This window comes from Myotis davidii, unplaced genomic scaffold (genome assembly GCF_000327345.1).
Source record: "Myotis davidii unplaced genomic scaffold, ASM32734v1 scaffold46, whole genome shotgun sequence".
Lineage (NCBI taxonomy): Eukaryota > Metazoa > Chordata > Mammalia > Chiroptera > Vespertilionidae > Myotis > Myotis davidii.
In genome coordinates, this window is record NW_006383006.1 from 12,453,408 (window position 1) to 12,468,228 (window position 14,821).

Genomic DNA, 14,821 nt, shown 5'->3' on the forward strand with positions numbered 1-14,821 from the left:
GCATCCCACCTCCCCAATCGGCCCTGCTCTGAGCCCGACCAGGGGCTGCACCTAGGGATTGGGCCTGCCCTCTGCCACCCGGGAGCAGGCCTAAGGCAGCAGGTTATCTCCCGAGGGGTCCCAGACTGCGAGAGGGCACAGGCCGGGCTGAGAGACCCCCCTCCAGCCCCCTTGAGTGCACAAATTTTTGTGCACCGGGCCTCTAGTATCTTTATAAAATCATACATACAAACACACACACCTAGTGAGAAGAATGGCACTATTCTACATCTTTACAAATATCTAATATCTTATTTAAAAGAAGACAGATGGATTCTCATTATTTCCTTCTCCATTCAATCTATTGTGATATTAAATGTAGCCTCTGGAAAACTCTACTATACACTTATAAGAGAATAAATATGAAAAAGGTGAAAATATCTTAGTATTGATATGAATATAGTAACCTCAAAAACTCCCTGAAAGGGCTTCAGGAACCCCCAGGGTCCTCAGATCACACTTTGAGAAACAGTGGTTTATTAGAAAGTTTGGTAGATCTGAGAATGAATGTCATTTCTACCACTTTCTGGGTGCATAATCCTGAACAAATCACTTAACTTTTCCGAGCTTTAGTTTTCCTCATCAATTGTTAGGAGGCAATGAAACCTACCCAGTAGGACTGTGGTAAGTATCTATATTATAAAAGGCCAGTGGTCGTAATGCCATAACACCATAATGACCAAATGACTGGTCACCAGGAGATGCATTGATGGGTACGGGTCTCGTGGCGCAGCAGGTCTGGGGTCCCACACGATTTCACGCGCTGGGCCTCTAGTTAAAGATAATACTAATGTGTTTAGTACAGTGACTAGCAAAAGGGAAATGTTTGAGAATAAGTTAATTATTATAATAAAAGGGAATATTTATTTTTCCCCATTTTTAAAATATATATATATTATTGATTTTTTACAAAAAGGAAGGGAGAGGGATAGAGTGAGAAACATCGATGAGAGAGAAACATCCATCAGCTGCCTCCTGCACACCCCCTACTGGGGATGTGCCCGCAAGCAAGGTACATACCCTTGACTGGAATCGAACCTGGGACCTTTCAGTCCACAGGCCAACGCTCTATCCACTGAGCCAAACCTGTTAGGGCACCATTTTCACTCTTATCCAGCTTTCAACATTTGCTGTTTCCCACAAACTTTAAAGATGCTCTTACCTATTTATGTAAGCAGCCAACTGTTTTGGAGATTTCTTAACCTAAAAAATTAAAATAGATGGTGTAGCACATTTAAGTTTTTGAATAAAACTATGTAAACTTTGTGATTGATATTAACAAATCTGATATTCAACAGTTAAGTTTTTCAGATTAAAGTTTTTTCTGTTCTAATGCTTTATCTCAATCATTAGTTACAACAACATTGTATAGAGATGTTTTTGATATATCTATCTCCCTATTTCCTATGCCACTAGTCACATATTACGGTGTATTTACAGGGTACTTAATAAGTTGAATTTTAATGTGGTTTAAGAGAAATTGTATCAGTGTTGATAGACCTTACAATGGTGACCAAAAAACACTTTTAAGATTCCTCTTAAATATTAAACTAAAATATCAAAATTATATCCTATCAGAACAGTATACTGCCCAAAATTTTTTTAGAGCTTTCAGAATACAGTTTTCAATATTTCATTAATTCTACTTAATTCTGGCAAGTTAAACAGAATTGGTACCTCTCGTTTTTTAAATAATTTAACCAGAATTAACCACACACCTAATAGTTTAAATTGTCTGTGATGAAATGAAAAACCTGTGTCTCCCCAAAATTCATGCTGAAATCCTATTAGGAGGCAAGGCTTTTGGGAGGTGACTGGGTCATGAAATTATTGCTCATGAGATTACTGCTCTTACAAAAGACCCCAGAGAGCTCTCATAACCCTTCTACCATCTAAGACACAGTAAAAAGACAGCCATCTATAGGCCTTCACCAAATCTGTCTGGGCCTTGATCTTGAACTTCCCAGCCTCTAGAGCTGTAAGAAATACATTTCTGTTGTTTAAAGCCACCCAGTCTATAGTACTCTGTCATAGTATTCTTAGTCTGAATAGACTAAAATACTGTCTTACCTGTTACCTAGAAACTGTGGACTTACCTCCTTCATGTTCTTATTAGTGAAATTAGAGATCCTTTTTCTAGGACGATCAATGGAATGATCCTCAATATTATTATAAAAGTTCCGTTTTTTAACATTGTGGGTTTCAGATGCCATAATCTCTTAAATACCTAGACAACAAAATAAAAAGAATAAATGGAAAATACAAAAAGCAAAAGAGCCTGATCATTTCCTTAATACAAATATAAAAATACAAAACAGCTCACTATGTAAAAACGGCTTATAAGTAAAGCAGAGAACACAGTTCTAATTTATACACTTTTAAAAACCTTAAATACAGAGCAGGGCATTTCAGGAAATTAAGATTCTTTCTGTTCTCATTCTACCAGTAATAATAACATGGCATGTATTTTGGCCCACCACAAAATGTCAATCTCCCCATTTTCCATATCACTAGCCATATATTAAATTTAAATTTACAGGTCATGAAATCAAGTCTATGTGTATAGTAGTAGTAATTATGGCATCCAAATCTACAGAAGCCTAAAATTTTGGAACCAAATCACATATACCACCCCAAGCAGCAGAAAGAGGAACCAAAATCAAACTATATATATCTGACTTGTTTATGCCTAACCTTTACATTTTTCTTTCATTCTTGTAGCTAGCTCTCCAAAGCTTTCTTCTACCTTTGAAAAATATAATCCAATGTACCCCAGGGTAAGAAACCCCTCAGATGAGACTTTTAAAAAAGTAAGTAACTACAGTACAACAACAAGCACTGACTAAGGGGCATCCATAAGAGTGAGCAAAACTTCACTGAGGAAAGTCTTAAAGAACAAACAGCACGTGCAGAATTGAAAGGAATGAAGCAACATAGTTTGTCTGGCATTATCTTAAGCAGATGCATGTGACTGGAGCTTAGGCTGGGGGTGGATTACAACAGCTCAGTGAGAAATTAGGCTGGAAGAAATAGGCAGAATCTAGATCAGCCGTGGGCAAACTAAAAAAAATGAATAAAACTAAAAAAAAAAAGACCGTACCCTTTTATGTAATGATGTTTACTTTGAATTTATATTAGTTCACACAAACACTCCATCCATGCTTTTGTTCCGGCCCTCCGGTCCAGTTTAAGAACCCATTGTGGCCCTCAAGTCAAAAAGTTTGCCCACCCCTGATCTAGATCATAAAGGGTTTGTTCATGAGGTAAACTTTTTATTTTTAATCCTCACCTGAGGATATGCTTATTGACTTCAGAGAGAAGGGATGAGAGAGAGAGAGAGAGAGAGAGAGGGAGGGAGAGAGAGAGGGAGAGAGAAGAGAGAGAGAGAGAGAGAAATCGATCCAGGATTGAACTTGCAACTTAGGTATGTGGCCTGACCAGGAATTGAACCAGCAACTTTTCGGTATACAGAACAATGCTCCAACCAACTGAACAACACTGGTCAAGGCATTTTTTTTTTAAGGAAGAGAGACATTTAAAAATAGCAGACTAAACACTTCCACTCTTCCCTGAGATCCCATTACAATTACAGAAAAAGTTTTTAAACACATAAAACCCATACAGATAAAGAAGAGGAAATGATGGCGACAACATTTTGCAAATGGCAAAGCAGAAGCGATAAAGGACTTGGCAGATCTGAGAAAGCTAAATCCTAAATCAGCAGTGAGGAAAGGTGAAAAGGAGAATCCCCAAAAGGTTCAGTAATTGGCAATACTGAGGACCTCACTATATGAGGATAAAGGTGGACTTAAGAACAAGTAAAATGAATATCCATTCAAGACACCCAGATCCATCCCTACATCCCCTTCACCATTCCAGTAAAAGTCTAGTTTTATAGTATGGAAAATTTAAAACACAGTCTTTGGGATGGGAAGCACCAGTCGTGAATGAGGGTGCAAGGAACATAGTATAAACAAGGGTGGGGAAGAGGAACAAGTGAAAGTTTACATAGTAAATATTGATACCTCTAACCTTTATTCTACCACTTGCCTCACAGAGGCCTGCAGCCAGGCTTATAGACTTCAGAAAAGAGGGCAGAAGCTCAATTCCAGAGGGAAACATACACATACATAGATATCTATCTAAAAATATCGACATTAGTGATGATCAAAGCTCACAAAAAACTTTTATATCTTGATTATGGTGGTAGTTACCCAACTGTCAAAGCCATGCAATATAAACCGTGTAAAATTTTATTAGATGTATATTACATCTCAATAAATCTGACTTTAAAAAAATCCTTAAGAAATAAGAACAAACTGTATCCATGAAACACAAATAAGGCAAAAAACAAACCAACTAAGACCACTGGAAATTAATTACTATTAGGTAGACCATTGTTTCTGTCAAAAGATGCAACCTGATTATTACACAATCTATAAAAAGTCACCTTTTTGGACTCTAACTCATCAATAAATATGAAGTTGCCCTAGCCGGCCCTCGGACTAAAGGGCCTGGGTTCAATTCTGGGCAAGGGCACTTATCTCATTTGCAGGTTCAATCCCTGGCCCTCACATCAGTGTGTCTCTCTCTCTCTCTCTCTCTCTCTCTCTCTCTCTCTCTCTCTCTTTTTCTCCCCCTGTCCCTCCCTCTCTCTGAATCAATAAAAACATATTTTTTAAAAAATAAAAAATACAGGTTTTAAGTTAAGTTCTTTGTTCTAATGTACCAAAGATGTTTTATGCTTATTTTAGGCCCAAATTTTCCTAATCATTGGAGGATGGATGATAAAATTTCTCATCTCAAGGCTCTGTGTATTTGTGGTACTCTGTACCTGAGGAATGCTTTCCCCTCATATATTCTTACTAGAGGCCTGGTGCATAAAAATTCATGCACTGGAGAAGGGGTCCCTCAGCCCGGCCTGCCCCTTCTCACAGTCCGGGAGCCTTCGGGGGAGGAGGCGACCCTTCGATCAGGGGAAGGCGACGCCCCCATCACACCTCTGCTGCTGCCACTGCCAGCAGCGCCAGCCTCGGCCAGCCCTGGGTGGCTGGGCAGCCAACATCCGAGGCTTGCCTGCACCTCGGGCATTAGCTGGGCAGCCAACATCCGAGGCTTGCCTGTGCCTCAGGCTGGCCCTGGGCAGCTGGGGGCTGAGGGCAGGTCCAGCCGCACCGCGTGCCTGCCACCCCACTGGCAGGGCTGAAAGGACTGGGGGACTCCGGCGGGGCTGAAGGGACTGGGTGCCATCATCTTGTGGCTATGGGTGCCGCCATCTTTGTGATGGTGTGATGGTCAATTTGCACGTTCTCTCTTTATTAGATAGGATGGTTTGCTTCCTTAGTGATTTTCCCTGACCCATACTCTAAAATAGTACCTAACTTCACTTCCCTATCTCCTTACCCTTCCCTACCATTTTTCTTGATAATACTTGTTACTACTAGATATATAGTATATGTCTGTTTAGCATATGTCTTCTCTACTAGAATATAAACTCCTTGAAAAATGGTATCTTGCTTGCTTTCATTTTTACATTCTCTGGGCCTACACCACCACCTGGCACATACAAAGTGCTCTATATGTACATATTGAATGAATAAGTCCATTCAATACTATGTAAAAGTGATAATTAGTTGAAACAGCTTTTACCTTCTGTCTTTAGTTCAACCTTTTCTAGTACAGACTACCAGAATCCTTTATTCATAAGTTAACCCTAATTACACACACACACACACATTTTTTAAATCTATAGAATTTAAATATTTTGCCTTTAGAAGATAACATTTATTGATAGTCTATCTCCCTTTTATATAGAAAAATATTCATTTCTTCATAGACTAAAACAGTTTTTTTTAAAGAACATACAATGCTGCCCTTTTTTAAAGAGTGAAGGACTTTACATCTTAGAAAACTGCAAGTCAAAACCACAATGAGATACTACTTCATAATCACTAGAATAGCTATAATAAAAACAACAGGTAAGTATTGAGAAAGATGTAGAGAAACTAGAAACCTCATACGCTACTGTGGGAATATAAAATGGTATAGTACAAGAGTGGGCAAACTTTTTTTTTTTTCTAAATTTTATTGATTTTTTACAGAGAGGAAGGGAGAGAGATAGAGAGTTAGAAACATCGATGAGAGAGAAACATCGATTAGCCGCCTCCTGCACATCTCCCACTGGGGATGTGCCTGCAACCCAGATACATGCCCTTGACCGGAATCGAACCTGGGACCCCCGAGCCCGCAGGCCGATGCTCTATCCACTGAGCCAAACCGGTCTCGGCCAAGACTGTGGGTTAAAAGGTTCGGCTAATTACATAAAAGGGTATGGTCTTTTTTTTTTTAGTTTTATTCATTTCAAATGGGCCGGATCCGGCCCGCGGGCCGTAGTTTGCCCATGGCTGGTATAGGAGCTCTGGAAAACAGTTTGCCAGTTTCTTAAAATGTTAAAAACAGATTTACCATATAATCCAGCAATTCTACTCTTACATATTTATTCATGTGAAATGAAAGTTTATGTCCACAGAAGACTTGTATACAAATGTTCATAACAACATTATTCAGAACAGCCAAAAATGTGATAGACCCAAATGTATATCAATTAGTAAATGGTAAACAATGAGTTATATCCACTTAGAATACTACTCAGCAACAAAAAGGCATGAAGTACTGATACATGCTACAATATATATGAACATCATGCTAAGTGAAAAGAGCCAAACACAAAGACCACATATTATATGGTTCCATTTATATGAAATGTCCATAAAAGTAAAATCTATAGAAAAAGAAAGTAAAGTATTGGCTGTCGAGGGCAGGGTGCGAGTGAGAATAACTGTAAGTAAGCACAGCTTCTTTGGGGGGTGATGATAATGTTCTAAACTTGAATTGGGTTGGTGATTGCATAATTCTATATATAATCAGTAAACTATATTTAAGTCAGGTGAATTTTATGGTATGTAAGTTATATTTCAATAAAGCTTAACAAGGTGAAGAAAATTATCAACATTATAATGGTATTGTTTTTACAAAGGTTTTTACATTACAAATTCCATTTTGCTTTATGCCTTATAAATTTAGTAGTGCTACAGATAGTTTAAAGCAATTGTTGAGGCTCCTAGGTATTTCTGAGGTGCCTTTTGATAATATACAAAAGAGAATAATCAGAAATAAGATCAAGAGTGGTTGAAGACATTGATTACAGAAAAATGGAAAGAATAATCTTTTAATGAAAAAAGAATAAAAGGAAACAAGGCCTTGAGGGATAAAGGAGGCATCAAGAAGAGAACAAAATACTAACTTTACTTAACTATTCTGAACACTTAATATAATAATGTGTATTTTCTCAAATAAAGACAATAATTGCTATGGGTATTCTCTTGAGAAGGTAGAAAAACAGTGGCATGCAGAAGAAGCTGGAGGGATGAATTGCCTTTATATATCAGTCATTTCATACCAGAAAGATGAAAAGGGATGTATTCATATAATTTACTTTAATGGCTGCCAAATCAAGAGATTAAATAGCTTGAAGTGTTCAGATACTCTCTACCTACTCCCAATGAGAAAAGCTCATCACACAGGAATGAAACATGTCTGGACTTTTGTCTCTAATAACTTAAGTTACTTACAGCTCAAGATCAAATTAAGTTAAGCTTTCTTTTTATATTAATATACTATAGCATTTCAATTAATTTTAAATTTTGTATTTAAGCCTGAGATTTCACTAGGCAATTTCATCCCTCTTCTTGAAAAACAAAGCACGACTGTGTACAAAGAATTATAATAATGAATATTTCCGGTATCAGTGATTCTCCTCCAATCACCACCACCAAAGTCACGCTCAATATTACAAAGGGTGTATATGGTATTCTTGCCAAGAGTCTTGCGGGTGAAATTTATAACCACTATCGTATATAATAAAAGCATAATATGCAAATAGACCGAATAGCCAAACAGTGGAACGGCCATCCAGACAATCATCCGGGACCACGCTATGACACCCACTGGCGCCAGGCCAGCCAAGGCGGGTGCAATATGATTGGTCGGGGGCCCAGCCATTGCCCCATAATCACCCCACAGAGGGAGGCCCAGGCCACCAACTGGCGGGCTGAGGCGGTTGAGCGGGGCCTCCCTCTGCAAGGGAAGCCCAGGTCCCGGGTGCCAGCGGCCAGAGGGAAGCCCAGGTCCTGGAGGGAAGCCAGTGCCAGCAGCCAGAGAAAGGCCTACTCTTGCACAGATTTCGTGCATGGGGCCTCTAGTCTTATAATAATCTCTATATATAAAAGCCAAGCGACCAGAACAACAGAACGACTGGAATGACCGATAGCTATGATGCGCCCTGAGGTGGCCAACTGGCCCCATCAGGGCCCCGGTTGTCCCCCCTAACCTCCTTCGTCTCCTCCCCCATGCCGGCCCAGCCCTATCAGCCCCCATCACGACAGGCTGGCTGGACCCCACCCATGCACGAATTCGTGCACCAGGCCTCTAGTAAAATACATAAAGAGGTTTTAGAATTTAAAGCTTCAGACTAATTTTTTTTTTAACCCAGAGAGATCAGGTAAGTTGCCCAACAACAGTCAGCCAGTTAGTAAGGCACCAAGATATTCTACCACATCTTTGTTTTCATTAATTGAATCCAATTCATTCCCAACTAGAGTACAGTCAACATTTTTCATTTCTAATAGCCAAATAAGACGAGAGTATTATTTTTCTGAGGATATGACAAAGGAGGGACAGATGAACATAAACTATGAACTACCTCCCATCCATTCTTCCCCTTCCCTTATAAGAATAACCTTTTCTTCTCCCTTCTAAGGCCCCAAAGGGAATTTATAGAGCTTAAAGACAAATCATTGGTTTCTCTATGAGGCAGCTACCACACAAAAAATGAAAGGGAAGAATGAACTTGGACTTTTTTCTTCAAGAATTTCAGTGAAGGGGAAAGGAACAAAAGGTAAAGATTAGATTTTCTGTCCTAGACAGTTTGGCTCAGTGGATAGAGCGTCGAACTATGTACTGAAGGGTAATGGGTTCGATTCTGGTCAAGGGCACATGCCCAGGTTGAGGGCTTGATCCCCAGTGAGGGGTGTGCAGGAGGTAGCTGATCAGTGATTCTTTCTCATCATTGATGTTTCTCTCTCTCTCTGTCCCTCTCCCTTCCTCTCAGAAATCAATAAAAATATGTATTTTTTAAAAAGGATTAGATTTTCTGAGACAATTTTTAGAGCCTAGGGATACTGATTCCTTTCTCCTAAATTCAACTCAGACTCTCAATAACTCCTCTGGTCATCTGTAGCACTTATCTATATATATAAAAGGCTAATATGTTATGTGTCCCTCCGACCATCGCTATGATGTGCACTGACCATCAGGGAGCAGACGCTCTACACAGGACCTGCTGTGACATGCACTGGCCATTTACATAGAAATGGCCGCTGTGGGCACTGGGTAATGACATTACGTAGCAACACCCGGCTTCCTCTCCCTAGTGACTAGCCTCCTTAGAGTTTCTTCAGCCCAGGAACACAACTTGCTTTATAGCCAGGTGCAAACATTTTACACTTTAACCAAATGTCTGTGAAGCATTTTCCTGTGCCTCACCTCATTTGATCCTCACAGAAGTCCTAGAGTAGGTAGGTAAGAGGTTTGGTAGAACCCTATTTTCTTCTCATTAGCCAGAAAATGGAGATTTAGAAAGTTTAGAAACTTGACCCAACTGATAAGAAGAAATGGCGGACCTTGAAAATGACTTCAGGTTTTCTCACTGTGCAGAATATAGTCAAACACTGCTGCAGTGAAATAATTTACCCTTTGTTCTCACTGCATGAACTACAATAATAATCTGCTTCGTGTTGATATTTACTGCTGTGTTGCTGACAATCACCTGAAAGAAAAGTTGGGGTGCTTCACTGGGCTGGAAAAAGTTTAGCTAAATCAGAAAGCAGGTCTAATTAAGCAAGTTTATACTGCATATATAAAAGGCTAAGTTGACTCACACATGCTCGATACATATAAAGCTCTCACTGGTGCCATCACACGTGTGTGTTTCGATATGTCATTGTTGATCATTAATTTGGTTGACACTTCTATTATAGAGAAAGGGCGAAAGTGATATTAAAATACTTCTTCTAATTAATTTCCTTTCAATGTGCACAAATCTGTGCATGGGGTACTAGTGTTTAATAATGGAATTTGGATCAGGTTAAAAAATAAGGAGATAAAAAGAGAATTGAGAATACCATGGTTGATCCAAATGGGATCAGTGCTTACAATGGAATATTAAACACACTACTTACAAGGACTATTTTGTGAAGTGGAAGAAGGTTCCAAAATAATAGCATCTTAAAAAGCAGGACAGAACCCTAGCCAATTTGGCTCAGTGGATAGAGCTTCAGCCCACAAACTGAAGGGACCCTCGACTGCAGGCTCAGTCCTGGCCCTGGTCGGGACACATGCAACCAATCTCTCTCTCTCTCTCTCTCTCTCTCTCTCTCTCTCTCTCTCTCTCTCCATTCCACATTCTCTTAAAAAAAAAGTATCCTTTCGTGAGGATTAACCAAACAAAACAAACAAACAGAAAACTGAATATATAGTATAATCCTGGTTTTAAAAAATACATAAACTCAATTCAAAAGGGCTCTATAAAAACATTAACAAGTTATGTTTTGCTGGTGGAATTACAGGTGATTTTTTTTCTTCACTTATAGGTTTCTCTATTTTCTACAATGAACATGAATTACTTTCATAATCTGAAGAAATATTTTTAACATAATGAAGTCACTATCTTATAAAAAGTAGCTTAACTATGCAACTCCCTTATAGTAAAAAAGTGAAAACATTGTAAATGCCAACACACAAGGGTAACAATTTATAAGAAGAATCTATTTTAACTTTTCCAAAATTAGGGCACTCTATATAATTTTCTCAATTCTTGACTTCTCACCTCATCTAGGACTCAGCTCCCACATATACTATCTTTGATTTCTCCCTTTGAACTGATTCCTCCCCTTCTGCTTTCAACCATGCTCAGGTTTCCTCTATCAACGCCTATACTCTTTCTCCACTTCTCTTCCCTGCCAAATTTCTACAATGAGGGCTTTTTAGTTTCCATTTTCTTTTTAACCCTTTATGACCTTGCTTTTATTTTGGCCTCTCCTCTGAAAGAATTGCATCTTCAAGGTCACTTAAAGTTATAAGGGAGCCTTTAAACAATGAAAATGCTTATCAAGGTCAGCCAAGCCAACTCTAAAGACTGTTCATTCTTCATTCACCATTTAGCATTTTTATCATGTCAATGCCATCGTTCTGTTCACATGAACAGAACGATGAGGAGAGCATATCTTGACTCTCCTCGTTCCCTTACTCCCTTTTGGTTCCTTTACCTTCAATGACTCTTTTCTCTCTAAACTAAAGTTGGAAAAATATTCTTTCATGGTTTCAGCTATTTCTCTAGACTTAGTCTCTTCTCTAACTTCTATGTATCAGCTTCCTGAGCTGCCATTGCTGGGTCCAAGTCAACACATCTAAAACAAATCTCTTCAACCTCTTCCAATATCAAACCAACTAGCCGCCTTTCCTAGCTACATTTTAAATTACTGGCATCAATCTTCTCTCAGACTAGAAACCTGGGAGTTAATTTGACTCCCCTCTCCTTCCTTCCAACAATCACTAAATCTTCTTCAATCTTCCTTCAGAATATTTCCTGGATCCATTCTGACCTTCCCTTTTCCACTGTCAGATCTCCAGTCTTATCACTTCAAGCCTCAATTACTGTAAGAATTATTTGATTTTTCCTGACAACATTCTGTTCCTGGCCCCTATAGATCATCCTTTACAATCACTGCCTATAGTGTTCATGGCAAAATCCTCAAATCTCCAATAGTTCCCTACTGAATTTTACAAACTATGTTTAAAGTATTCTGAGAGATTTTAGTGGATGTTTTATTCTGTTCAAATAAATTTGAATATGCTACATGTTAAACTACTTCTTATATTATTATTTTATTTTTTTAGAGAGAGAGAGAGGAAGGGAGAGAAAACCATCAGTTTGTCATTCCACTCATTTATGCATTAATTGGTTGATTCTTGTATGTAACCTGACTGCGGATAGAACCCACACCCTTGGCATATCGAGACAATACTCCAACCAACTGAGCTACCCAGCTAGGGCTAAACTACTTCTTGAAAATTAATTCAATATATTAAAAGGGCTGGTGTGGCTCAGTGGTTGAGTACCAACCTATGAAGCAGGTCACAGTTCAATTCTCACTCAGGGCACATGCCCGGGTTTCAGGCTCCATCCCCAGTCTGGGGTGTGCAGGAGATGTGCAGAAACATCTCTCATCATTGATATTTCTATCTCTCTCCTTCCTCTCTGAAATCAATAAATACACTGAGTGGCCAGATTATTATGATCGGCCAGATTATTATGACCACCCCATCAGTACTTCGTTGGGCCACCTTTTGCCTGTGTTCCTGTGAGAATTGGAGACGTTTTATCTTGGTAACTGCAGACAGCAAAGGCGTTCGAACAGGCCTTCAGCTTCCATATCCCATACAATACAGTTTATAGGTAATTTGCCTACAAACATCAGGTGGTCATAATAATCTGGCCACTCAGTATATATCCTATATAATAAAAGACTAATATGCAAATCAACCAAATGGCAGAACGACCAGTCACTATGATGCGCACTGACCACCAGGGAGCAGAAGCTCAATGCAGGAGCTGCCCCCTGGTGGTCAGTATGCTCCCACAGGGGGAGTACTGAGTGCAGCAGCGGTGCTAAGAATTTCCAACTGACGGCAGGGAGTAGGCCTAAGCCATCAGTTGGACATCCCCCAAGGGCTCCAGGACTGCAAGAGGGCACAGGCTGGGATGAAGGACATGCCCCTGTCCCCGAGTGCACGATTTTCATGCACTGGCCCTCTAGTTTAAAATAAAAGGCTCCGAGAAGGCTGCATAATTTTATTTAACTCTGGGTACCAAACTTAGCCACCATCCTTTTTTTAAAAAAATCTGCCAAACATACATAAAAAGATGCATATGTTCCAAGGAACATAGTTTGTGGAATTGATTTACTACACCAAGACTAAACTATTTATCTAAATATAGAAAACCTTCATACTCAGGTACCTTACTATGAGAAATTAATAATTTTTTAAATTAGATGGGGAAAATTTTTTTTATATAGGAAGGACAGGAAGTTTTTGTTGAGGGAGGAAAATTCCATTCACTGGTATTAATCAAATGACAATAATATTATCCTATCTAATAAAAGGGAAATATGCAAATTACCCATCACTCCATCACAGAGATGGTGGCGCCCATAGCCACAAGATGGCGGCGCCCAGTCCCCTCAGCCCCGCTGGAGTCCCCCAGTCCTGGGGGAGGGGGTGGCCGCTGAGAGTGGGCAGCGTACAGGCGGAATGCTTGCTTCGTCACCATGGTGACAAGGCAAGCATCCCACCCTGGCTGCAGAGGGCCTCTGGGCCGTGGAGAGCCTCTGGGCAGCAGGTGCGGAGCGGCCAGGCCCCACAGAGAGCAGAGAATCACAGGGAGTGGGCCTATGCCATCAGGGCTCCAGGGTTGGAGAGGTCTCCCCTGAGGGCTCCCAGATTAGAGAGGGTGCAGGTCAGACTGAGGGACCTACCCCCTGTGCATGAATTTCATGCATTGAGCCTCTAGTTAAAAATAATAGCTAGCCTTTATAAAATACTTACTATATGTTCACCATAGGCATTATCATATTATGAGCATATCATGCCCTTTTTATAGGTGAGAAAACTGAGGCACAGAAAGGTTACATAATTTGGTCAAGGTCAAACAGCAATAAAGTTGAATCAGGACTGGAACCCAGACATTCTGTCACTATTGCCTCTACTTTCAACCAATATACTATACTGCCTATCTCTCAATTAAGATGAGAGATTAAGGGTGAATGTGTAGACAGGTGATGCAGGTTTATAATTTCCTAGCTCATTACTTTGGCAGGGTCACTTATTCTATCCTGAATCTGTTATCTCAAATGTGAAATGGAAATATGGTTATGAAGATCAAAATGAGATTACATCTAAGTTATTACTGTTATTATCACTCATATTTACATAAAATATAAATATATACAATTCTGGTATTTTTGGAAGGCAAACCTAACAACACTGTAGAACAAATAAACTATATCTTATCACTCAGTTTACAATGACTACATAATTTATCATCCAAACCAGGACACATTTGAGAGTGAAAGGATAAATTATTAAAAAGTATGCTGGGTCAACAGGCATAAATCAGGTTTGTCCCAAAGGAAATTGAGATTTTAGTCACTCCAAATCACTTAAAATGTTTACTTTCCTAGATTGATTTTAAAATATTTTTTCCTATAAAAATTATCAACTACTCAGCAGTAAAAAGAAATGAATTACTGATACACACAGATAATATATGAATAAGTCTCAAATGCATTATGCTAAATGAGAGAAGCCAGACTCAAAAGGCTAAATACTATACAACTTCATTTTTTAAAAACTATTTTTTTATCAGATTTCAGAGAGGAAGGGAGAGGGAGACAGAAACAGAAACATCAATGATGAGAGAGAATCATTGATTGGCTGCCTCCTACATATCCCCTAGTGGGGATCAAGCCTGCAACCTGGGCACGTGTCCTGACTGAAATAGAACCGTGACCTGCTGAGTCATAATTCGGTGCTCAACCACTGAGCCATAAGGGCTAGGCTACAACTTCATTTTTGATATTCTAGAAAAGGAAAAATTATAGGG

The 14,821-nt window shown here is 39.4% G+C and overlaps 1 protein-coding gene across 1 annotated transcript in view; it reads right to left on the reverse strand.

Annotated features, from left to right (window-relative positions):
- KATNBL1 (katanin p80 subunit B-like 1) overlaps positions 1 to 14,821 on the reverse strand; it is a 45,109-nt gene that overhangs the window by 15,675 nt on the left and 14,613 nt on the right. Inside the window, exons 2-3 of the mRNA XM_015557537.1 lie at positions 2,136 to 2,266; positions 1,202 to 1,242 (exon numbers count right to left, since the gene is read on the reverse strand). Coding sequence (XP_015413023.1) covers positions 1,202 to 1,242; positions 2,136 to 2,252 — 158 coding nt within the window. The 5' untranslated portion in view covers positions 2,253 to 2,266. The remainder of the gene's footprint in view (positions 1 to 1,201; positions 1,243 to 2,135; positions 2,267 to 14,821) is intronic.